At 39.4% G+C, this 27635-nt stretch overlaps 1 protein-coding gene across 2 annotated transcripts; it reads right to left on the bottom strand.

The window, feature by feature from the left end:
• chico lies at nucleotides 1-27635 on the bottom strand. 2 transcript variants are annotated; one of them, XM_058418434.1, is made up of 7 exons: nucleotides 26935-27635; nucleotides 13616-13713; nucleotides 11252-11315; nucleotides 5871-5915; nucleotides 4554-4616; nucleotides 4089-4163; nucleotides 1-3921 (listed from the first exon to the last, which is right to left on the bottom strand). In XM_058418434.1, exons 1-7 carry the CDS (start codon nucleotides 26959-26961, stop codon nucleotides 3676-3678), a joined length of 618 nt encoding a protein of 205 aa, XP_058274417.1. In that variant the 5' UTR covers nucleotides 26962-27635; the 3' UTR covers nucleotides 1-3675. The 2 variants fall into 2 exon arrangements, with proteins under 2 accessions (XP_058274417.1, XP_058274418.1); XM_058418435.1 differs by having other exon boundaries at nucleotides 1-3918.

The raw sequence follows: 27635 nt of genomic DNA, 5'->3' as shown, positions 1-27635 counted from the left end.
TTAGAGGTACACTGAAGCTTTTATTTGTAAGGCACCATAAATATTTCCTTACTGCAGAATCCCAGTCTTGAATAACGAAACAAATTGAACTTTAAGTTTCCCCTCACATTTTTTTTTCTCCTTAAACAAACAAAAAAAAACAAAACAAAAACAATAACATTGATCTTCATAACACAACTGACACACTTTCCAGCAAGAACACACTCAAGAGTTTAACACACATCACGAAATGAGAAGAGAAAAGTAAAAACTTACTAAAGAAGAAAATTAAAAGGAAGAAATCAGAAGGGTTGAAATTCTAATATCGGATCCGAAACGAACGTTAACTTTACAGGTGTTGAGAAAACGGATGCTGTATTTACAACTCGCACTTGACCATCCATCGTCTGGACCTCGGCTGACCACAGAGCTACGTTAGCTTTAGATCACTTTTTTTTATTTATTTTTTCGAAGGAGTGTAAAGGAAAACAAATACTTCAGGTCCTGAAAATGATGTGCAGATTGCTGCCTAGTGTAACAACTACAGCCAATTTAATTTAGTTTATTTATTTATTTTTCTTTCCTGAAATACATCTACGTATTTCAAGGCAAGTCTCAATCAATATACTGGACAGGCTCTCAGTCATCAAAACTGCATACACTACATTTCCTTCACACACACACACACACGATAAATGTAGCTCTATACATACAAAATGTTTACAAAATTATATGTATATTGATATATTTATACATATATTAGAAATTGTCCCTTCACAACATAAACACACACAAGCCCACCCACACACACACACACTATTTGATTGGTTTGAATCTTTTTCCAGTAAGATTTTGTGTACTTGTCTTGCTTCCCTGTTTCTTTTCTTTTCCCCGCTCACGGTGACGATCAAGTGCAATCACAAACAGAACTATTTTAAAAAAAAAAAGAACAAGAAAAATAAAAAAAAAGGTGACCAACGTTCATTTTTTATATACTGGAAAGAAATGAAACCTTAATGAAACCTTTTTCTAAGGCATTTTTAACATTTGTGTGAGTAGCTATTTTCTTTCTTTCGTTCTTTCATTCAAGCTGAATGACAAAAATTTCGGGAAATATTTTGAACTTATATATATATATATATAAAAAACCCAAAACGATCCAACACCAGTGTCCATCCCAGCACAGGTGTTGACTGACAGGGGTTGATGGCATGTACTAAAATACATACAGTACAAACAATACTATTCTATCCTACCACACACACACACCTTCCCAAACATACCTCTACACAGCATGTCCATAATGAATTCTTCTCTCTGCAGTCCTGTAAGACTGGACATTTAACAGTTTGACCCTTTCCCTGCTCCTCCACCTCTATTAAACATCGCTGTGGACACACGGAAATCCTCGAACCGTTCCGTCTCCAGCCTAGAAATCGATGACCCCTGGATTAGAACGATTTTTTAAAAACGTACTATAGGTAGTAAAATCCTACAAGCCAAACAGAACCCATATACTGTACTTTCACAACAGGCACAACATGTTCTCAAGGAAATTCTGCCCCCTTGTGGTGACATGGCGGAAATAAGTTCTGCTTGAGGGGGAGCTTTAAAAACAAATAAAGTGAGAAATTGTCATTATTTAGTATGATCCTGCTCTGCCAATGGATCACACTTTTCCTCGTTCGGCAAATTTTTCAAGCGACAAAATTACAAACTGGCTTCTCTAAACTGATTTTGTGCCAAGACCCTTAGATTCGATCCTTTCTGTGCTAATCGTTTTCACCGCTGAACCGTCACCTGCTTCTTTTGTACTTGAAAAAATAAGCCATATTTGCATTCTTAAGCCTGACGTCTGTGTCGACTGTAAAAAAGATTCCGCTGTAGTCTTGTGCAAAGCAGCTCGGAGGTTGCAGATTACAGCCGAATGCTGATGTTAGAACTGTCTCTCTCTCTCTTGGTGTTAATTTCCTTTTCTAAAAGGGAGGGGGGGGGTGCAACACAGAACAGGATCTATAAAGACCATTATTTCGAGCAGTCGTAGTTTGGTAGAAATCGATTCATTCGGGAAATGGATTTCGAACTAAGTGCTCACCTCTGAAAGATCACAGGAGCGCAGGCTTCGAATGAGAAATCTCGGACCGAAAGCGCGTCCTGGATACGTCAAAACAAAGCTGCACTTTTCTTTTCGTTTTTCCTGATCATTCGGTGAACATGAACAAACTTCCCTTTCCTGTGTATATGGCACAAATACACCATCTACAACACACACCCCCATGTGCACACAGCTTAGAGAGAGAGAGGAAGAAGAGGCAAAACAATACACCTCCTTTTGGTAGCAGAAGAGGAAAAGGTTCTAGCTCACACACTCCATTAGTCTGCTTTTGAAGTGAAGCACGATAAGGGGCAAAATAATAAAACATGAGCGTAGATATGCCTGAAAAACCCCACGATGCAGCATGCTGTTATAGGAAACTAATCAATGACGATGTGGTTATGTCTGAAGCGTTGTTTTCCTCTGACCACATCGATTTGGCAACTATTACACGTACTGTTTATCCATTTATAGTTCCGTTTAACGCTGTGGCATTTCCACGAAAAAACTAAAAGTCGTTCCTGTTACCACTTACATTATAGCAGCTATAAAGAGTTCCTTCATCAGCCTCTCTCTCTCTCTTTTTCTCTCTCGAAGTTAAGACTGAGAAAGTGCCAAGCACATAATCCCATCTAGAAGACAACACAAAGCAGATGAACAAACTGAACTTCCAAATAGTTTTCAAAATGCTGGACTCAAGTGATGACTAGTGGGAACACGAAACTGGAAAAACTGAAATGGACTGAATGGACACAGTGAACCATGGTGGTGGTGGTAGCTCAGCTCATGCATGGCTGCTTCTCTGACTAATCACCTTTTCACCCAAACATGATGCCACCACCACCACGCTGGAATGGAAAAAGGAGAAACAGGAAGCTGAAAGGATTGATCAGATTTGGATGGAGATGGAAATGAAATAAGTCGGTCTGTTTCCTAAGGGATCTTCGAAACTATAGGATTATTATAGATCTAGAACAACTTTTTAACGATCACGAACCGCACCTTTACGATTGAAATGCAAAGTTTTTATGCAGAGAAGATAAACAAAGACAGAAATAGAGCCAAAACAAACAAAAAACTAATTGGGGTCTACAGTTACTCTACGATAACATTGCTGATTTTGGATAATTGTGCTTTTACAAGAACTTCCAAACTATATCGGATTCTGCCACGTGTGCAACGCGGGAATAAAGAAAAATACCGGATTGTCTGAGCGTCTGGAAAGAGGATCACGTCCTCGGCTTAATCCAGAAGCTACTCTGTTTAGTCTGAGGACGAGCTCGTATGAGAAGGAGCTCTAAAGGGATGATATCGGAAAGTCTAGCAGACTGCAGGAAGCCGCGGATCCCACAGCGGAATAATGGAAACCCAAACACAATGGAGGAAATCAGGAAAGAAAATAGATTTTTTTTTTTGTTTTTTTTTTTGTTAACGCAATGACTAAAAAGGACTTTTTTTTTTTTTTTTAAACTAAGGCATGCATTCAGAAAAGCAAGAGGCTTTAGAAGGAGGATGCGAGAGGAAAAACAAAACAAGGCGGTGTTCTCGTCATTGTCTCTCTGTGCTCTCTTCGCCTCGGTGAGAGAAGCGTTAAAGTGGGCTTAGTCGGATTTGTCTCCGTCGTCGTCGCGGTGTGTGTCGGCGCTGTTCGCGGCATCACGGGCGTTCTTCTCTTCCTTGGCGAGGTGAGCGTGTGACGCCAGGATGCTGGAGAGAGAGAAGAGACCAGGAGCGGTGGAGGACGAGGAGGAGGAAGGCAAGGTCGGAGGGGTCAAGCCCAGGGGCAGAGGGGTCATAGGCAGAGCCAAACCCTGTAGCTGAGAGAGCTGGTGGGCCTGGAGCTGCTGCTGTGCACAAAACACACACACACACACAAAGCTCAAGGTTAAATACACAAACAAGAAAAGGAGAGGGAGAACAAACAGCCAAAAAGGGCACAAGACGTACAACAAACAGCTGATCCTATTTTTACACACACACACACACAGTCAGAAGAATAAAGCAGGCATCCTACCCGAATTATTGAGTTCATCTCTGGTGGAGTGACCTGCTTGGCTCTCTCAATTGCTCCCAGGACCTGCTGTTGATGCTAAACACACACACACACATTAATACAGCTTATAAATGCTATGCCTATACCCACATCTAACCCTACAACCTTAACCTCAGTATCCAGTATCTTAGTTTTTAAACAGAAAATCCTGGAAAAAAAATAGTAAAAAAAATCAGCTTTCCTTATGGGGACCAGTCAAATATCCAAAATGTAATTTCATCTGCTGTTAATGTCTGAGGTACAGGAGCACGGGGAGAGTGTGGCTTCATTTAGACGTATAATAAACCACAAAGAGTTGTGTAACAGTGTAGCATCGCAGTAAAAAAGATGAACCGTCTATACGCCCAGAATCGACCCGTCAAGCTGACTAGACATGTGTGGGTTTTTTATTTCTAATCTTAAAATATATATAAATACGTGTCATACCTCTTGGGACAGGTAGGGCAGCACCTGAGCGCATATGGCATTCAGCCTCTTTACAATCTCAGCCTGAGGGAGGAAAAGAAGACAGAAAAGCGTCATTCAGCACAGATGATCCTGCATGTCAGTGTGGCAGCTTTCACACATTTCATGCTGTTGAGTGGAATAAAAGTGTGAGGAATTCTGGAAAAAGACACACTGCTGCTCCCAGATTCTCCATTCTGATTGGTCACAATGGTTAAGGTGACATGAGCACTTTGAGGTAAAGCTGTAAAGTCTTCTCTAATGGGGAAAGTTACGAAAGATGGTGAGGTTTCTCATCGACCTGACAAGCTGCTTGTCTTGTCTAATTAAATTTAAGAGAAAGAGAGGGAAAGGGGAATTTTCTAACGTGAGCGAGAACAACAGGAAGTAGTTTCCAGGATGTCCCACACCACTGAGTGTAACTACAATCGGATAAACAATACGTAATTAACGAAAAATGTAAGAATTTCTTGAAATTAATGTGGTATAAGCAGAATAATCCTTAAGAGCAAGATTCAAATCAAATCAAAATTAATAAATAAATTAATTAAAATAGATTAAAATAAAATAAATAAAATGAAATAATCTAAAATAAATAAATAAATAAATAAATAAATTAATTAATTAACCAACCAAACCCTGGTAGCTTAACTTTGGGCAACATTCCGTTTTTTCATTAACATGCTTTTTGTTTAATTCCTTAATAATAACAAATAAATAATAATTTAATAACGAAGGTTAAAAATATTATTACAAAGTCTTTTTTGTAAAAAGTAAAACATAAGCCAAAACTCGCTTTATAATATTCTACCTCCAACAATATACAAGCCAAAAATAAGCAAATAATAATGTCTGCTTAATTTTCACTTAAAAGTTAATACACAGTATTATTTTTAATAAAATAAGCTTTCTGATTTTTTATTTTTGCCAAATCATAGATAAGATCCTTAGGATTCCTGACCTCCAACTAGTAAAAACCAAAGAAAACACAGGAAATCTGAGATGATCTCTTCAACCCCGGGTTCAGCAAACAATCAAAATGGCTGCTCTGAGAATCGACAGCAAACAAAGCAGCACTTTTGACCTTTAAATGAGTTACACGGCATAGAGTAGGATCAATTAGATGTAGTGTAGATGTATTAAAGGTGTTAAATCTGTAACATAATGGCACAATTCCTAGTTCCCATTTAAGTTCTAACAGTTAATTATTCTACTACTACGTTCACATTCACGTATATACCAGCCTCGATAAACTTACCTTCACACATCCTCTCAGACAACACTGTCACAGTCACTCACCTGTTTGTGCATCTCAATGTTGAGCCCGTACGACATCTCGTAGTACTGCAAAGGCAACAGAGAGGAGACGCCATTAAGTGATAAGATTTAGGACACAGCCCTATACACGCTACACTGCACACTAGTGCTGAATGAGGTTTTAGTCACCATGGGTGCAAAATTATAGGCACAGAGCATTAAGAACACAAATTCCCTAAATCACAAACCACTAAACTGAACTGTGCATGAGGACATGATGTGTAACATGTCATTACAGGCACAGGAAGGTTATAGTTGTGTCACAATCCGATTAAACACAGCAAATTGATCAATTAGGAGCACGCTGAAGTGACCACTCAGTCTATAATTAGATTATACTGTGTGTTTGTACCATATAAACAACATGTCTGTCCATCCATCCATCCATCCATCCATCTATCTATCCATCTATCTATCAAGTTTGAAACAAATTCTGAAAGAAGATCCTGGCATTTATATGACACAGATTGTCATAATATTCAGAGGAAACAAAATCTTATTTTTCTCTTTAAAAAGATATTTTTTTTTTACCTTATTACTTATTTTCTAAAAATATATTTTTTTTTTCATTATCAGAAGTCCAAGGTGAAATTTATTAAAACATTAAAAAAAATTTTCTTCAAATTACAGATCAAAAAAAAAAAAAAAAAAGAAAAATGATAAAGTGGAAATATAAAATTAGATTTATATGCAAATAGGAAAAAGTGGCATGTTATTATTATTATTATTATAACAACAACAACAACAATGGAAAGAAAGAAACTCTGAAAAAAGGTCAAAATTCTCCAGTAAAAATAAGTACAAATCTGCATTTTACAGTTCTGTTATTCTGGCAATATACAACTGACTGCAGTTTCCTTTCTAAATCTCAGAATATAATGATTTTACTCCTTTAAAATATCCTTTAGGACCAGCTCTAAATTTCAAAGAAGACTTACGACTAGTTTCTCAAACTTATATTTTTGACATAAACAGCAAAATCCCCCTGCAGTCTCTGCCTCCCACTGTTGCAACAAGCCGAGTCTTTTGCTTGGAGGCACAACATGTATTGTAAGGCAGAACGCCTCGCATATTCCCCCGAGACGCAGCCGTTCTGTTGCCCTGCTGCTGTTACAATGCTGCCTCGTATTGATCGGTTATGAGCTGATCGATGAGCCTGTACACTCTTTTGACTTCATATTTAAAGCCGATCAATAGAACGTTTCAGTGTGGAGAGAAAAGAAACGCTCCAGGGTTCTGGGCCAAAGAAAAGTGGGAGATGGAGAGACGGCATGGGGGAAGGCGAGGCGAGGCGAGGCAGCCGTGACGCTGATGCGTGAAACTAACAGCAGCGTACAGGAATGAGGGCACAAAATAAAACTCCATTTACTAGACGTCTGGCACGATGTGACGGTTTTCTTCAATCTGCACGCTTTCGTTGCACAATTTGTGTGACGATATCTGTAATCTATACAAGCAGTTCTATTTGGAGAAATAAAAATGATAGATTTATATAAGAAAGGAACATAATGAGACGAAGAAAAAGAAAAAAAAAAGCCCATCACAGTAAAGGACAGACTGGAGGTGACCCAGTTCATAGTCAGGGTTTGATTGGGGGAAAACTGGATGGTTCTCAGACTAACAGCATGATTATTACACTAGAATTAATGCATAATAACGAACACAGCCATATCTAATAAAACAAAGCAAAGAACTTTACGTAATTTACAAATAAGATTGCAGCCAAGGTCAGGGCTATAATGACAGAAAAGTCAAAATTAACACTTTCCTTTTTAACCAATCAGATTTGAGAATTCTGTGCTGTAATGCTGCTTCCTTCCTGAATAAAGGCACACACTACACTCTTCTTTCCACTGACTTCCATTTTCACGCATGTGAAGGCTGGAAACGTGAGCTCAGTGTGAACAAGTTTAAGTCTGGTGAACACTGACCATGAATTCGTATCAAAAGAAGACTGAAACATCATGTCAAGGCATGACCTCTTCAGAAAAGCCAAGATGGAGGAAGATGGAAGATGATTATAGTGGTGTGGCACCATCCTGTTTCATACAACACGGCTTTACAAGAAAAAGAGCGACATCAGAAGAGAAGCTGTCTGGGTTTACTCTAGATTTATCAAACACACAGTGTTAGCTGGTAAAGTCTCTATTTCTGAGGAGGTAAATATCATAAGCACATTTTCACCAAGTTAGCTGGTGTCATGCATGGTGTCCAAACAAATAAAATAGCTAAAATAAAATTAAAAAAACATAAATAAAAAACAAATTATTTGTTTGTTTAGTTATTTATTGGAACTAATGTGTGATTTTTTTAGTCAGTTATTATAATTGTACATTTTTTAAATTTACTAATTAATTAATTCATTACTAATAGAATTTAATGGAATTCATTTTCTTTCTTTATTTCAACCAACCAACCTACCCATCCATCCATCCGTCCAGTTATCCATACATCCATCTCTCTATTTATCTATCAATCTGTTTAGCTATCTATCCAGTTATCCATCCATCCGTCCATCTGACTACCCATCTGCTTGTCCATCCATCTGTCTATTTATCTATCAATCTGTATAGCTATCTATCCAGTTATCCATCCATCCGTCCGATTAAGAATCATTCTTAATGAGGTCTGTGCTATCAGGAGGACGCTTACAAACTGATCGTTAGACGATTTAAACTCTGGCCTACTGAGAGGGGTTGAATATGGAGCAATGTTATTGCAGCTCTCAACATCGAAATGTTCCTTAACAGCTGGGCCCTTGGTTTGCATTCTGCCTCTGATGCAAATGATCTCAGGACAGAAGTGTCCACCAAATGAATACATGGAAACGTAACACATTTGCAACTGGAGCTTCCTGCCTTAGATTCTTGGATGGTGTTGAACCTGAATTCAAATCTGAGCTGAACATTAAGAGCACAAGTCATTTTGTGTGTGTGTTTTGATAGCTAGGCCAACAGAGACAAATTCGCTCATCTGTTCTTGTGTGTCTGTCTTTTAAGAAATCATTAATACTGAAAGTTCTTGTTGGCCTCGTTTTACACGATCAGAGACAAAACACTGCAGTGTGAGGTGACGCTCTCGATCCTTTCATCACACGCGGCTTTCCTGTGTTCTAACTTGTGTGACTGAGGTATTGTTTCATTTCATTTACGTTTCACTGATAGCTGCTGCCTTTGCTCATGCTGGACACAGACAGCATTTTTAATCAGAACTTCTTACACACAAAAAAGTGACATTTCAAGCTTATTTTTAGTCATTAATAGCATGGGAATGTCTCTCTCTCTCTCTCTCTCTAAACTTTCTACAATCTATCTACTGTTTATTGTATTTATGTATTAAATTGTATTTGTTAGTTTTTCATTTAAATCTATCTATCCATCTATCTATCCATCTATCTATCCATCTATCTATCCATCTATCCATCCATCCATCTATCCATCCATCCATCCATCTATCTATCCATCTATCCATCCATCTATCCATCCATCCATCTATCCATCCATCCATCATTACCTGTCTGTCTATCTGACTATCTATCTATGGCCACCTGTCTGTATGTCTGTGTATATATCTACCCATCAATCCATCCATCATTACCTGTCTTTCTATCTGACTATGTATCTATCTACCCATCATTCCATCCATCCATGGTTACCTGTCTGTCTACCTGATTATCTATCTATCTGTCTGTGGCCACCTGTCTGTCTGTCTGTGTCTGTCTATCTATCCATCCATCCATCCCTGTTTACATGTCTTTCAGTCTGTCTGTCTATCTATGTATCTATCTACCCATCAATCCATTCATCGTTACCTGTCTGTCTATCTGACTATCTAACTGTCTGTGGCCACCTGTCTGTCTGTCTATGTATCTATCTACCTATCATTCCATCCATCCATGGTTACCTGTCTGTCTACCTGATTATCTATCTATCTGTCTGTGGCCACCTGTCTGTCTGTGTCTATCTATCTATCTATCTATCTATCTATCTATCTATCTATCTATCTATCTATCCATCTATCCATCTATCCATCTATCTATCCATCCATCCATCCCTGTTTACATGTCTTTCAGTCTGTCTGTCTATCTATGTATCTATCTACCCATCAATCCATCCATCCATTCATCATTACCTGTCTGTCTATCTGACTATCTATCTATGGCCACCTGTCTGTATGTCTGTGTATATATCTACCCATCAATCCATCCATCATTACCTGTCTGTCTATCTGACTATGTATCTATCTACCCATCATTCCATCCATCCATAGTTACCTGTCTGTCTACCTGACTATCTATCTATCTGTATGTGGCCACCTGTCTGTCTGTGCCCATCCATCCATCCATCTATGGCCACCTGTCTGTCTGTCTGTCTATCTGTCTGTCTGTGTGTGTATCTATCTACCCATCAATCCATCCATCGTTACCTGTCTGTCTATCTGACTATCTAACTGTCTGTGGCCACCTGTCTGTCTGTCTATGTATCTATCTACCCATCATTCCATCCATCCATGGTTACCTGTCTGTCTACCTGATTATCTATCTATCTATCTGTCTGTGGCCACCTGTCTGTCTGTGTCTATCTATCTATCTATCTATCTATCTATCTATCTATCTATCTATCTATCTATCTATCTATCTATCTATCTATCTCTCTTTCCATCTATTCATTTTTATATGTCTTTCAGTCCATCTGTTTGTGTTTATTTATGTAATCAGTCTATCCGTCTGTTTATGCCTTTCTATCTATTCATCCCTGTTTATGTCTGTCTGTCTATCTATCTATGTTAGATAAAACAGGTCATTCCAACAAAAACACCCACTAAATCCTTCACTTTAATATTCAATAAGAATTCAAGGATTTTTCCGAAAGACTTCTAAACCCATATTTTCTGACTAACAGCATTGTGTGGTGTTAAGAGCAGGACAGGACATTAGTATTAGTCTTAATGCTTAAGAGTCATTCTGGTTTACAGGAATCAGACGCTGGAGCTTCGGGAACAGGACGTGACTCACGTCGTTATTCTCACCAGCTGCACATCACCTACAGAGACTGCTACTGTTCATCATTGACCATCCACATCAAGCACTTTCTAAAGATGAAAACTTTATTTATTTGCAGCTGTTTTCAATCCCCGGACTATTTATTGCAATAAAAAGCTCACTGTATAATATGTGTGTTAAAAATGAGGATTTCAGCCTCCATGATTCTAAAGCTTTTGGCCGGAAAAGTGCACATGAGCATAGCTTCTGATGCTAAGATTTAGCTGTTGGTAATCTCTGTTGCTAGGACACACACACACGTCACTAATCTTTCTAGTTACCTCTTTATGTACAATGATGCTCATGATGATCATTTACTCACCATGACGTAGTGACGCTGCATCTCTGATTTCTCCGTGGCCAGTTTATCACACTCCAACTTTAGACTGGTGCAGGAGAGACAGGAACACACACACACACACACACACACACACAAGGAGAGAGACAGACAGACCCACACACGAAGAGCCATACACACCCACAGAGAGAGAGAGAGAGAGAGAGAGAGAGAGAGAGAGAGAGAGGGAGGGAGGGAGGGAGAGAGAGAGAGACACACACAAACACAGACACACACAGGACATACAAAGACCCAAAAAAAGAGACACACACACACACAGACACACACACACAGAAGTGGGGGGAAAAAGAGGGCACTTTAAGAAGTTGTTCACCAAGTCAGTACGTACAGTACACAAAGTAAAACTTCTACACAGAGTGAATGAATAGTAATCTGGATGTGTGTGTGTGTGACCGCTGAAACGAACCGTGCCGGTGAGTATGCGTATCAGGTAAAATATTTACATTCAAGCCTGAAGTTACTTTGAAGGGGGAGGTGTCGCTCTCTCTTTCTCTCTCACTCTCTCGCTCGATCACACATTCACTCGCTTAAACACACACACACACACACACACACTTCTTCAGGCTGTCATTTCCACTTCACCTAATCCCTCTTCCCCAAGAGAGGGGAGGGAAAAGAAAAAGGCTACGTTTCTATCACCATGACAACCGGGTCTCACTGCCAGTGCCACCTGATTGGTCAGTACCGAACAAACGAGAAACGATTGGTGGAGCGATGTTTATACAGATACCGAACCAAAGCGAGCGCAACTTTCTCTTTTCAACTCGCAAGTGTTAAATATAAAGCAGCTGAAAGACTGCAGCAGATCTGACATCTCAACACTCGCACTCTCCTCTCTTCCTCGCCTCCTTGCATCATTCCACTCGTCCGTCAGGGCCGTCCAGCTGAAGCAGCACCTCAGACGCCCCTTCGTCTTTCACTGACTTTCAGGAACAAAAATGTAAAAACAAAGCTTTTTTTTTTTTCCTCCTGTAGTGACCCACATTTTCCGAGTCACGTGTGTATGAAGGGTTACATATGGAAATGAATGATGCTGGTCCAATAGGATTCAAAGGTCATTATTGCAATGAATCCCAATGAATAAAAAAAAGTTTTCGAATTTTGTTTTGCTTAACAAAAGCTGCTTAAGAGGACCCATTTCTGCTCTCTGAGACGCTCCAAGCGCTTGTTCATAAACATCTAAAACTTGAAGGAGTTTCTTCAACCAGTGTAAGGTTATCCAACAGAGGGAAAATCACACGTCTCACGCTGAAAGCCAACAGACTCATTTTATATCAGACTTGCGACAATAAAATAATTCATTTGTTTAAACCGATTCGAAATGTCTGATAAGTCGATGTCCATCCTGTTAAGGAGAAGAAACGCAGTGTACTGTGTACCTTGGAAAAAAATTTTTTTCCACCATACCTACACTTCAACAGCCATAAAATTTCACATGGACACTTTTAGAGATAGTTGTGTTTTTAAAAACATTTTTTTTCCCCTCAATACAGATCACCTGATGATGCTGAATGGCTGTGTCCAATATTAATGTCCAATAATAAAACAAATGATTGGACAGAAAAAATATTGTTAATAGCAATAATAATAATAATAATAATAATAATAATAATAATAATAATAATAATCATCGTCATCAAAATATTTTTATTAATATTATTATTATTACAAATAATAACAATAAAGATAATAATAATAATAATAATCATTTAAAACTTTTCCCCCCATATTCCTGGTTTAAAAAAATAAAATAAAATAAAAAATAAAAAATAAACTTCTGCACTTTAAAGCAAGTCTCTATACCAAATCCTTCCTACATTGTTTACATTATTAAGCAACATGGAAGATGATGCTGCAAATTTCCTGAAACCTTCCTGATCTTACTTTCACTGAACTGATGCCACAATCTGGCTAATGCAGAAAAAATGCTTTTCTAGTCCCGAATGTCAAAATTGATGATGTACTCGACTTCTAGTGCACTTTGTATGCATACTTTGTAGTACAAGACAATATTTGGGATTTTTTTTTTTTTTTTGCTCAAATAATTCAGACGATCAAAATTTTCCATTCATTCCTTATAGGAAATGGGAAATATTTCTACATGTAGAACTGCACTTTTGAAATAAAAAAAAGTCTGATTTGTTCGATCCGATCTGCTTCTATTGTCCCCTCTGTCTCTGTATAAAGTTTCAGGCTTATTATTATTCAAATCCATTCAAATCCAAAATATCCAAGTTAAATCTAAGTACATTAGGTAAATGTTCCAATATTGAAGTCATTTAAATGTGGTTTGAATTTTACACTCCGGTAGAATCCTGGCTCACATACCTGTGATATTGTGCTTGGAGAAACTGGAACTCGTCTTTAATGCGGTCGCAGGAATCCGAGGTGGTGAACTTTAGCGGTTGTGCTGATTGAGACGCGGCCTGGAAAAGAGGAGAAGTGAGACTTTTTAGGACGTTTAGGACATGCGGATGCAGAGCTGTTAACAAGCATCAAATTAAACCTCAGGTTATTCCTATGGAGATTTTTACACCCCAAGTGGACATTGTTTATTGCTTTCTGAAACCCTGGGGTACTCTGGGGTCACACTTCGAGAAGCACAGCTCTTAAAAAATAAAAAAAATAAAAAAAAATAAAAAGCTGTTTAAAATGTTTGAAAAGGATAAAAAAAAAAAAATATATTCCAGACTTCTGATATTATACTTAAATGAGGAATGAGAAAGAAAAGAAAGAAAAGAAAGAAAGAAAGAAAAGAAAGAAAGAAAGAAAAGAAAGAAAAGAAAGAAAGAAAGAAAGAAAGAAAGAAAGATAGACCAGGACCAAGACGGAGGAGGAATCAACAAATCAGTCATTCAGTGATTCAATGAATCAGTGACTCAATGAACGAATCTATCCAAATCAGACAAGCCTCGTTTCTAATGCTGTGTTCATTGAACACATTTGAAAAAATCTATTTTTAATGAAATACATGATTACAGATTGCAAATATTAATTACTGACAAAAAATCCATTCTGTTCCTGAATCACAATATTCATATCACTTTATTCCCATATTATATTCCACACTCCTGATATTATTACCCATAACCACCAAAACGCCCTACTCTGTTCAACCAGCCTTAAATAACTGCTTAATTAAATCATCAGCATCGAAGCCAGTGTTCATTTACGAGTCCGAAAATATCCTCTTTGTTCTTTTTCAACATTTTTGCAGTCAGACTGAATGCACCTGCCAAACCATCATCCCTGCATGTGTGTAGAAATCTGATGGCATATGAATCTGTATTTGCTGCATAGGCTAAATCTGTGTGTGTGTGTGTGTGTGTGTATGCACGTGTAGGTGTGTGTGTCTGGGTGTGCAGTAAAGCAGTTTATCCCCTGCAGTGTTCTGTTGTGTAGCCCAAAGCTTCTCCTCTGGGAGCCCATTGTTCCTCTAAACATACACACACACACTTTCTCGCTCACACACACACGCACAAACACACACACGCAAATGAGGATCTTTTATGGTTAACAACCGCAAAGCCTGCAGCACTGATGTAAAACAAATATGCAGGACTGCAAAGCTTCTCTCTCTCTCTCGCTCACACACACACACACACACACACAGATCAGTGTGAGAGTTTAGTGTTATCCTGGCAGAGAACAGGATTTCTAATGGAATTAAAAGGTCACACATTCACAACCCAAACTGGTTAAAATGACACTTTTACATTTACAGCCTGAAGTCTTACAAATGCTGCAGACTGGAATCTGAAAGGTTCTGATGATCAGTGCTGGTGCTGCTGGATTTATTCCTCGGCAATGCCACCGTTCACCTGACTCAAAATCGCATCCAAATCATAAATACATACTGCGCATCTGAATATTAACACGGCTACAATGTCACCGTGACACGGACCCCGTTTCTCAAGCAAAAGAAATCTGTATGGATACCAAGCCCCAGTGTGACCATGGCACCATGTACCATCCTATAATAAATTCCTCTCAGACTTTTATTTATTCACTGATGTTGAACTGGATCTTTTATTTCCTGAAGGTCTCAGAGCACCATGGAAAAATCCACCAACTCTCATTTTAACTTCAGCAGTTCGCCTCGAGGCGAATCCCAGATTATCACTGTCTACACACACACTGCTGAGGAAGTGACATCATCAACAACAACAGAAAAAGACAGTGCTCCAGAAAAAGATGTATGAAAAAAAGGGAGAGAGAGAGAGAGAGAGAGAGAGAGAGAGAAAAGACAACTTCAATATATCTGGCATTTTCTAACATATATTTCAAGTCACTTCCAGAAAAAAATAAAATAAAATTAAATAAAATAAAAATACCCCTTCCTTTTGCCCAATGTGTGCTGGGATAGAAAAATGGTATAAAAAATGGATGAAAAAATAAAATAAAATAAAATAAAATAAAATAAATGAGGGAGGGAGGGAGGGAGGGAGGGAGGGAGGAAAGAAAGAAAGAAAGAAAGAAAGAAAGAAAGAAAGAAAGAAAGAAAGGAAAATGGACAAACACAAACCTGGAAAAGAATAAATTTATTCATGAATTTATTCATAATGCAGTTTAAACTACGAAAAAAATAATACTGATGTTGCTGAATACTGTGGAACCGAACTGTGTGTGTGTGTGTGTGCTTTGACCTGTAGAAGGCTGTATAAGTGGGAAGTAAGAGAGGAGGTATTTGTGTGTGTGTGTGTGTGTGTGTGTGTTGCTAGGGGACTCCACTGAAGCCCTCAGTAATCCCACTCCTGCTCCACTACCATTAGAAATCAATTAGAGAGCCATGCTGCAAAAAATCATCAGCCTCACCTGTGACCCACACACACTCCTGCCTCAAAGAAAGGAAAAGAAAAGAAAGAGAGAGAGAGAGAGAGAGAGAGAGGAATTGCCAGAAAGAAGGTAAGACCGCCTGAATGAAGGATGGTGAGAGCTTGAATGTGAAAGAGAAAAAGATGGAGAGATTGAGATTGCTGTTTTCCTGCAGGCCCTTTTCTCATGCTAATGAAGGGCTTTGGCCTGTGTGACCCAGACATCTGCTGCTGCACTGTGTGTCAAACACACACACCTCCATGTTCTTGAGGACCCCTTTGTTTCATCAAATAAGGGCACTGTGTGCATGCACGTGTGTGTGTGTGTGTGTGTGTGTGTGTGGGAAAAGAGAGGGGAGGGGAGACACACTTTCACAAGAGAAAATCTTTGAGTAATTACTCTTTTTGAACGCAGCGTGCATGTGTGTGTGCACGCCATGCTTTGACAGGATGACTGATCTCAGTGCAATTATTGCTTGTGGGGTGTGTGTGTGTGTGTGTGTGTGTGTGTTCACAAAAACATTGGCAGGACTGTCAGGACTGTGTACAGAGCAAGCTACAGTACTCAAACCTTTTCACTATTCTGTGTGTGTGTGTGAGATGGGAGAGCGTTCTTGCTTGCCAGAGGAGTTCCTGCATAAAACCATGAATTTCAACGAGTTTGCTTTAAACAGGCAAGCTATAGATTTGTGTATTTTTTTAAAAAAATAAACCGCTAAATAAAACGCTGACCTCAGTGTGATGGACTCGCTGCCTAACTCCTGTAATACAAGACAAAAAAAAAAAAAAAAAAACAACACTTCAGGATGATCTTCATATAAGTCAATATAGCGCTGTCAGTGTGTGGACAAAACATGCTGCACGACTTCCAGAAGACACTTTCAGTACAACTAGTTCAGGAGACCATGATCAATCATCACCTCGCAATCAAAAAACTGATGACAGCCTGAGTCCAAGACCTTTTATCACTCAGACGTACGCGTGATGCTAGCAGAGCGAGGGTGATAACTCAGCCACTTAGAGTTAGAGAACAGAGTGCCAAGAGAACTAAAAGGATGTAAAGGACCATAAAACAAACAGAAGACTAGAAAAAAGGTAATGATGAAGGCTAAATAAAGGCAATGAAGGAGGAGAAGGAGGAGAAGAAGGAGGAGAAGAAGAAGGAGGTGAAAGGAGAATGAGGAAGTAAAAAAGGTGAAATAGGAGGAGAAGGAGGTCAGGGAGGAGGAGAAGGTGGTGAGGGAGGTGAAGAAGAAGGAGGAGAAGAAGGAGGAGAAGAAGGAGGACAAGAAGGAGGACAAGAAGGAGGAGGAGAAGGTGAAACAGGAGGAGAAGGAGGTGAGTGAGGAGGTGAAAAAGGTGAAGGAAGAGGAGGAGAAGAAGGTGAAGGAGGTGGAGAAGGAGAAAGTGCAGGAGGAAAAGGAGGAGGAGAAGGTAAGGGAGGTGAAGAAAAAGGAGAAGAAGGAGGAGGAGGAGACGAATGTGAAGAAGGGGCAGAATGAGAAGAAGGTGAAAAAGGAGAAGGAGAAGGTGAAGGAGGAGATGAATGTGAAGGGGCAGAAGGAGGAGAAGGAGAAGACGGAGAAGGAGTAAAAGAAACTGAAGAATGTGATGAAGGAAGAAAAGGAGGAGAAGAAATTGAATAAAGCAGGCGAAGTAGGAGAAGGTGAAAAAGGAGACACAGAAGGAGAAGAAGGAGGTGACAAAGTGAAGAAGGAATAGAAGAAAGCAAAGGAGGAGGAGATGAAAATAATGATGAAGAAAAAGGAGGAAGAAGAAGAACAATGAAAGTTTTAGCACCTTTAAGTTCTGTTGTTGTCATTAGGAGTTCAGTTTGGATCTCGGTCAGCTTTGCTCCTGTCCACTGAAGCTGATCCTTTTATTGAACACAGTGTGATTGTGTGTCTGTCCATAGACTCACATTTCTGCTCGTTTCACTGAATTCTCAGACATGCTGTGAGACTCCTATTGCCTTCAATAACTTGCTATCAATTCAATTCTGTTATTTATATGAACATTACTCGTAAAGCAGCTTTACAGAAAAATCTACAGTCAGGATAAAAACGACGGATTATACATTGTTTAGATGATTCCCTAAATGAGCAAGCCGGAGGTGATGGTGGTGAGGAACCTTAAGAGGAACCAGACTCGAAAAGGAAACCCATCCTCCTCTGAGTGATTTATAATCATTTCCTTTCTCTAACCGTGTACTAGATCTGATGCCTGAGCAGATTATGTTTCATACCACCACAGACAAAAGCTCTTAAACGGATATATTAGGGATTACACCAATCCCATAAAAAATTCAACACCACAGCTCGCTCAAACGGTCCAGGATTCGTGTCTAAATCAGGTGTGAGGAACAGGATCGGTTCATGTTACTTCCTGTCACGTTGAGGATGCCGGTAAAAAGAGAGTCATCGTGGCTACCAGCGGTTTTGAGAACCTTTACGAGGAAAACCATTCAGCAAACCTGTGTGCATGACGCAGGAAATAACAAATGATCCAGAAGGAAGTCTTCAATGTGAACGCGAACCGGAGATCAAGAGCCTCTCCCCCATTGCCCAAAAACAACCCAGTGTGTAAACGGTCTTGTTTTTGTGCCATCTCCGAATAATTGTGATTTTAATACATTGCGCATATGCTCACAAAAAACAAACTCGTTTTAGACTTCCTATCACATTCACACAGGAAAAATAAACTTGTGCATCGTGAACGTAGTTTCCATTTAAAAAACCAATTCTGACCCATGCCTTTTAGTTTCTTTTAGAGTTCAGTTTTACAAGATAAACTACATACCTAGTTTTAGCCTAGAGATAAAGTAGGTAGAAACCATTCTGGAAGATTCCACCCCAGTGTACAGTTTTCTTTCCTGACAGCACACGCAGCTCTACTGAGGAAATGATATTTTCTCAGCTAGTAATTTAGTCATTATTCACCCGCCTGTTTCCAAGAAGTAAATGCTTTAAACGAACGCCGTGCTGATCAGGGTTTTGTAAGGATCTTAGAAAGCCAAAGTCAAAAGAGAGAACCCTTTCTGCTTTGATAATAGCAACGTGAAGCGCTTTAAAGGAAGCAGATACGAAGAAGCACGGCATTTTACTGGAAATAGACATACAGCTTGTTCTGTGCACACACATACATTATATATATATATATATATATATATATATATATATATATATATATATATATATATACACATACATATATATATACATATACATATACATATACATATATATATATATATATATATATATATATATATATATATATATATATATATATACACATATACATATACACACACACACACACACACACACACACACACATATATATATATATATAAGGAGGACGAGTGAAAGGAAGGAAGGGGGCGAGGAGAAATGGGAGGTCTGCATGCATCTCGGATTGTGCTTGTGTGTGTGTGTGTGTGTGTGTGTGTTTGTTTAGCGCTGATGGGGACCGCGGGGGATTAACCTCCCGTCCTGCTGGGGGGGGGTTTGTAGTACGGTCACAGGGCAGCGGTGTTAATTCAACCAGCCTTAATAATGTCCTTTGGCGCTGCCCTCAGCCCTCCCCCTACAACACACACACAGCCGAGGCTCATTACTTTGGGTGTGTAGGGGGAGCGTGTGCGTGTGTGTGTGTGTGCGAGAGACTGTGTCGTGTGCTTGTGTATGTCTTGGAAAGACAAAAGAGCAAGCAAAACCCCCTCAGTGTACATGCTGAGGAGGTATGATGGAGAAAAACAGCTGGAGGGATGAAGGGAGGAAGGAGGAGGAGGGGGATAAATGCATGTAGGTTTTGTGCTACAGTCGATGAAGCTTTTTGCACACAGCTGGATAGGTGTATGTGAGTAAGCGTGTGTGTGTGTGTTTACGCGCACTGATGGGAGTGTAGGTGTGTGTGTGATTGCGTGTAATTTCTTTCTCTCCACACGTCTCCATCTCTCGTCCTGTTGCATCAGTGAAGTTAGAATTTATGAATGATTTACGAAACATTTTACGTCACAATGAGTCTTGAGAGCAGGTCCGTATGAGAAATAAAACGGAGACGCGATTAGCACCTGTTATAAAATGGGGCAAATTTGTGTTTGTAGTCAATTTATTCCAATTACGCAAATCATCTCTGTGTAGCTCATGACTGCAGGGTTGCCAGACTTTTCTAGAGTAGAAGCAACAGAGATGGGTTAACAAATACTTGTACACAAAGCATAACTGGATTTGCCTAGTCATCTACTGCACTGCATACTGAACAACTCACTTTCTGCATAGTGTCACTGCACATTCACCCGCACTGCCATTTTATTGATAAATTTAATTCTAACCATTGTAGGTTTATTTTACACACACACACACACACACACACACACACACACACACCTCCTCATACACCTCTAACCTACAGCCTGTGATGTTTTTCATACACTTACTCTGTACAGAGATCAGTCTCAGTCTGGAAATAACTCGACAGTTCTCCCTGTTGCTCTTGTGTTGTGGCTGTTGGGATTACTAAAATACTCAATTCTATTCTACTCAAGTCTACTCAGTTCTAATGGACTTTTTCAATTTGCTCTGTTCTACTCATTTCCAATCTACTCTACTCAATTCACTATATTCTACTCTACCAATACACTCTATTCTACTCTTCTCAATCAATTCAATTCATTCTACTTAATTCCCACCTATCCAATTCACTCTATTCTACTCTACCCAAACCCCTCTATTCTACTGTACTAACTTCATTCTATTCTACTCAACTCACTCCCATTTTATTCTACTCTACTCAATTCTACTGAATTCACTCTGTTCTACTCAATTACAATCTACTCTATCCAATTCTTGATTCTACTCAAGTCTATTCTACCTATACACTATTCTACTCTACAATCTGCTCAATTCCCTCTATTCTACTCAACACCAATCTGCTCAATTCCCTCTATTCTACTCTACTCAACACCAATCTGCTCAATTCCCTCTATTCTACTCTACTCAACACCAATCTGCTCAATTCCCTCTATTCTACTCTAGTCAATTCCAATTTAGCAGTTCAGTCTCTCCTCAAGTCACTATTTTACTCTTCTCAATACCAATCTATTTAATTCACTCTAGTCTACTCAATTCCAATCTACTCTATCCAAGTCTCTTTATTCTACTCAATTTATTCTAGTCTACTCTACTCAATTCCAATCTATCCAATTTACTCAACAAATTTTTGACCTGAACGTTTGATATAGCCGATACGATTTCACATATGTTCTACAGATGACTGTGAAACAGTAGGTAAGCCTAGGTAGGAAACTACCATTGAATATGAAAAATGGAAAGGATCATCTGTTATAAAGAATGGAATTCCCTAGAATTCCTGAATTAATGCACACCTTACATTGTACTGTTCTATACAATTTAACAACATTTAGGTAACAGTATCTAAATATACAGAAAGCATTTTTATTCACAGCGTAAAGCATGTTTCTCATTGGCTAACACGGTTCTACACCTTGTTTAAATAATTGTATTTAATTTATTTCTATTTCTAAAATTTAAAAAGAAATTCCCTTACAATTTATGCAACAAAAAAAGAAAATTAATATGAACTTTTCTTTTGCTATATTAGTCCAGAACTGGGTTTTAGCCAATATATTACAATTTATTTTTTTCTTATTTCATTTTTTCCCCATGTCTATGTGATTCTGCTATACTAAAAAAAAAAAAAAAAAGCTATTCAGGCCTCGAAAATATGCATCTCTACCCCCCTCCACAGTGTGTGTAGTAATCAGTCTTCCCTCTAAATGATGCTCGTAGACTTCAGAACATTTGTCTACGCAGACATCAGTGTCATAAGCGGCTATAAACAAGAAATATGAAGATGTGACCTCTTGATCACAGCAGGCTCATCACCATAGCTCAAGTCACCTCCTTCCTCCTAACCAGCTAGATGCAGTAAACACCAGCAGAACTGACAATTGCACTATAATCATCATTACAGCAGATCATTTCTGTACGCGAGGCGTTGCTTCAGCCGCTCCAATCGATTGCATACCGAAATGCAGATTGCAGTAATGCGTTTTAGAGAGCATGTTTTATTCATGGCTGAGCCACTAAATCATTTGACAGAGAAGATATTGTTTGATTCTAGGGAAGGATTTTGTCGTAATCAGGATAGGGATGCTAAACAATTACCAGATGTAGAATTAAGCATTTCTTTAAGGCTTGAACTTACAACATAGCAATATATCAGTAACTATTTTCCATCCAATACAGTGCTGGTTGAAAAGAAAAACACAAAATACTACAACTATTTATACTTCTACTCAGAAATATGACAAAACGTTTTACTCAGCTAATAAAAAGATGGGATCACTATTAGAAGACGTTTTTAGTTTGTCACATACACATTACAGAACATACACATTTCTTTGTATATCCCAGCTTTGGCAATTAAGGTCTGAAAGCAGGGGCAGCCATGATGGACTTGAACCCTGAGCTCCCGAACCCATAACCTTACCCAGTAAAGCTTCCACTACCTGTTTTGAACTGGACAAGGGTGACCTGTATTCAGAGATTCAGAGAAGACTCGAGTCCAAACAAGACGTAAATTTTAATTTAAGGAAAGTTACACATATTGAGAGTCGGGTTCTGTAGCTACTTTTTTTTTTTCCATTCAGATTACGCAACGCAAATCATCTGTGTGGAGCTCATGGTTGAGGGTTGCCAGATTTTTCTTGAGTAGAATCATCAAAGACAGGTTTCCGAACAGGATCTTGACAAGAACTTGTCTAAGTTTGAAGAAAAAAAAAAAAAATCCGGGCTAGAAAATACGGACTGCAGAACAAAACGGCGCCTTTTATTTTTATCGTCAAAGGATTCCTGCAACCTGCCATGTTTAATCCTTTCCTCAGGAGGAGATCCCTATGTTCAACCTCGGTTCATTAAAGCGAGAGGAAACAAACAGACGCCTCCATGCCTTTTTCGGTGACACATGATTTTCATTATCTTCTGCAAAACCTTTGTGAAATCTCGCGAGGATTTTGATGCTGATGGAAACTATAAGTATAGATTTAAGTTTGTGCTTAAACATGTGGTAGAATAACGCATCTGTTACAAAATACCAGTGTAGCGGGTTCGATTCTCGGCTCACGTGTGAGCTCGGTGTTTGATTTTATTCACGGCTTCGCAAATACCCAATCAAATGATACTGTATATGCAAAAATGAATTATTGTGGTAATGATTCTCAATTGAAATCATGTGTACATATTTTAATTCAATTCAACCAACTACCTCTCATTGAAGTCCCCCTTATAGAGCGCAAAATCTGTATTGGTTTATAGATTTAGGCAGATAGGTCAGAATAGGTTTCAGACACGGCCTCAGTAGCCTTTTAAACACGACGCTCTGAGAGTCCGATCTCTCTTCGTGTTATCTGTTTACACAGGAAACAACCCCGGGCAGGACCGGGCAGGAAACAGGAACAGCAAATCCTCTTGAGCGGAGGCCTTTCAACAGCCTGCTTAAAGCTTAACAATTTACCCAGCAGCCTCACAAGGCCCTTTGGCTAACCTCTAGAGTGAAGATTCAGCCAGACTGAATCCACATTCTTCCTTCTTCGTTCTACAAAGCCAGCTGACTTGCAGAAGGTCAAGATTTAACCGCATTTCCATTCCATCCGTTTGTCCTAATCCTAGATTCGATGGAAGAACTGAACATCTCGCGGTTTAATGGTGAGGTCGGGACAGATACTTACGCTGGCTTTAGAGCCGAATTACAGATTTTTGTGATATGGAAAGTATGCGCAGTAATGAGAGATTAGATCCTTTTTAATGACCTGGGTTTTCCTATCATATTTAGCTTGGAATGACAACGTGGACTGTGCAAATTTTATTTAATCAGTATTTAGACTGTCTAATCCCTCGGGTTTGAGGTTCCATACATCATCTTACTGCAAATAAGACTTGAGTCACGCAGAGTCGGTGAACTCAGTGCAGAATTATAGCTCCATTATTATCTTAGGCTGTACACTTGGCTTTATAAGATAGATAGATAGATATATCTATCTATCTATGATATACTGAACAAGTCACATTCTTTCGCATCCATCCATCTTCTGTACCACCGATTCTATGCCGCATTTCAGGAAACCTGGAGCCTATGCCAAAGAACTTGGGACACCCTCACTTACACACTACAGACAATTTGTAGATGCAAAGCAGCCTTTGGACTCTTTGGACTGGCAGGGGAAACCAGAATACCCAGAGGAAACCCTCAAAACATAGAGAAAACAAAAAAAATTAATACTCCAAACACAGGATGGAGGCAGAAATCAAACCCCCAATGCGCTAACCGCTAAGCCACCATGAACCCCTACACCACACCGAACTGTGGTCTTTTTGTCTTATTAATTTATCAGGAAAGGAAAAATATGAGAAGCTGAGGAGGGAATAATTGTTGACAATGATGGTGGACAAACCAGCAGCCGAGTACACAGGACAAGCAGGTCAACAACTTAGAAAAGAAGAATGCTACCGCTTTATAGATCTTTTGTACAACAAAAAATTTCAGACTTTCTGTGTGGAGTTCTCCCTATGCTGTGTGGGTTTCCTCTGGTTTCCTCCCACAGTCCAAAAACATGTACATTAGGTTGATTGGTAATTCTAAATTGCCCATAGGAGTGAGTGAGTGTGTGTGGTTGTCTGTCTACATGTGTGGCCCTGTGATGGACTGGCGACCGGTCCAGGGTGTACCCCTGCCTTTCGTCCCCACGTGTGCTGGGATAGGCTCCAGAAGATCCCTGTGACCCTAATTTGGAATAAAGCGGGTATAGAAAACGGATGGATGAATGGACATGTAGGCTATTTTACTCATAAGAATAATGCTTCACGGCGATATGAAACACCTCATGGTGTAATATTTGTTACAAATCCTACAACCTGCTGCACCCCACACATCAAGTGAGAATATTGAGATAAAAGCATGGCCAATAATCTTGGTAGAATTAGGAATATGCAGGTATTCTGCCAAAAACTATGCAAAACTGTAATATAACTGGAGCTCGAGTGGAACAACAGATAAGTGCTCGGCATTAGAATACCCTCAAAGCCATCCAAGCAAAACTGTTCATGCATTCTGGGTAGGAGGGATGATGTGTACACTCTCTCACTCTCTCTCCTGTCGATCACATCAGCCAATTATAGGCAATTTGTGGGATCCAGTATGAGGAAGAGGGCAAACAGAGCATTTCTCCAAATCTGTTACAATTACTTTCCTGTGATGCAACATGAGCAGCAGTTCAAAAATGGAAGAGTAGCACTTCGTATCATTATAAAGGATAAAAGGGCTTTTAAAGGCGACATGTTTGGTGCCTCGAAGGCTTCTGTGGATAATGGTGTGTGCTTTTATGTAAAAATGTGGCATAATACAGAACATTTATCCTTAAAACTGAAGTCAGAATGGCAGATTCGTTCAGAAGCCTTAAACACCGTGAATTCAGGAGGGCAATTTATTACAACCCAAGAAAGGAAAAGTGTCTCCAGAAAGCCGGAGTGAATTTAAAATGCAAATGGGATTCCTCGGCGTAGCTTGGGTGGCCTGAAATGAACCGTGCTTGCAGGTGCAGGTCGAGCCAATTCCCCTCATTAATTACCAGTCTCTTTAATGACCTTGTGTTTGTATACAAAGCTCTGTCTGTGTTCTAGGCTGGAGACCCCCAGAGAGCTTGACACCAACCAAACCAACATCAGGGGACTCAATAAAGAACACAGTGCTGCGTGTGGGGAGCCTCACCGATGGAAAAGAAGCATGAAAAGCTGTGCTAGGGGGAAAAAAGGGAAGTACACTTGACCTTTTCAGCCCTTTAATCAGCATCTTTGTCTGTCTTAAACAAAAATGAAGTGGCCTCATTGCTTCACTGGACCACCATTAAGCCTTTGTGGAACAAAATGGTTGCCTAGAACATGAAAACCTCAACTTTATTATATAGAAGCTTTACATCAATCAAATGAACGACAGAGCACTATGTGCAATTACCATTTGTGTTTCTAGAATAGTAAGATCTTACACTTTTCCTCAAACTTGCAGACAAAGCAAGATAAGAAGCTCACCGTACTCACTTCCTGCTCTCTTAAAATGCCCAAATGTTTGGTTTCCTGCCAGCGTTATTCCTTTTCTACGCTTCAGCTCATAGCCAAGTTTAAGTCTTACATTTTTGTCCAATGCAGATTTCTTCCACGTTTCTTCCCACTTCCCAAAATACGTGGCAGTAGATAAAAACAGCTCCACTAAATTGGTGAATGAGTGTTATAAGGGTCTGAATGGTGCCCTGTAACAGACTGGCACCACGTCCAAGGTGTGTTCCCACTTCACACCCAGCGTTCCCCTGATAACCTCCAGACTCATGACGTCAAGCCAAAAAAGAAGATGAAACGAATGCAATGCTCTCCGTGCAAGAAGACCAGGTTCAAAATTCTTAATGTTTATTTATTTATATTTTTTTTAAATTAACATACACCTGCATTCTGGTCACACGTGAAGCTGCACTGATGCACTATTCCCAACATAGTGAGCAACCGTTTAAGGAAGGAAACCATATTATTCAGGCTTCTACACACCTGTTATACCATTGCACTAGAATGAATGAATGAATGAATGAATGAATAGATACTATGAACATAGAGAAATGCAAAACTGCATTCAAAGAAAATCAAGTCCATCTAGACAGAAAAACAAAACAAATGCATGCATATATGAAAAGATCCAGCTGATGTAATCGTAGTCAGAAAGGTAAGAGAGATTTGAATAGATAAAATGGTACAATAAGCACACACTTACCGAGTGCCTGGCTTGTGGAAACATCATGTCAGTTTCTTGGTGTTTCTTTCTTCTCCAAGTGAAACTCAACCCAAATCCTTTGTTTGTTTGTTTGGTTGGTTAGGTTATTCTTGTTTTTTTTTGCCTCGCGGTAAAAGGTGGCTGTATTAAAAAAATGATATATATCTGTCGACGCTTTTGCCTCCGATTTCTTTGGAATGAAGCAGGGGGAGAAAAAAGGGGGCAATGCTCTGGAAATGAAATCAGCGCGTGCACAATCTGCTAGCTAAACCCCAGCCACGGCTAGCCTGAACAACTAACTTCAGCTAAGCTAGCTTTGCTTATCCAAACCTGCAGGATCATACGGAGCTGAGAGCAAAAGCAGAAAAGAGAGAAAGATGCGTTCAGACAAAATGATGTGGGGTTTTTTTTTAGCGGACAATCCAGATGCCGGGTAAGTTATTACACACAAACACTCTGCGGATGCAAAGCAAAACAAACAAACAAACAAACAAAAAAAATAAGCAAAAAATTTTGCGAAACTGCTCCCGCTCCAAAATCAAGGACCAAAGTTGACGGATCCAGTGGTTTAAACGCGTCCGATCTTTATCCGTGTGTGTCTTTATCCGGTTCTCCTGCAAGTAACCGTGAGCTGCGGGATGGACTCGGCGCTCTGAAGGCCCATTTTAGATGTCAAACGGATTAGATTACAGTGTGCGGAA

The sequence above is a fragment of the Hemibagrus wyckioides genome, linkage group LG20 (genome assembly GCF_019097595.1).
Source record: "Hemibagrus wyckioides isolate EC202008001 linkage group LG20, SWU_Hwy_1.0, whole genome shotgun sequence".
Classification (NCBI taxonomy): Eukaryota; Metazoa; Chordata; class Actinopteri; order Siluriformes; family Bagridae; genus Hemibagrus; species Hemibagrus wyckioides.
Note: the sequence above shows the minus strand (reverse complement) of the source record. Positions and strands in the feature narration are given on the sequence as shown.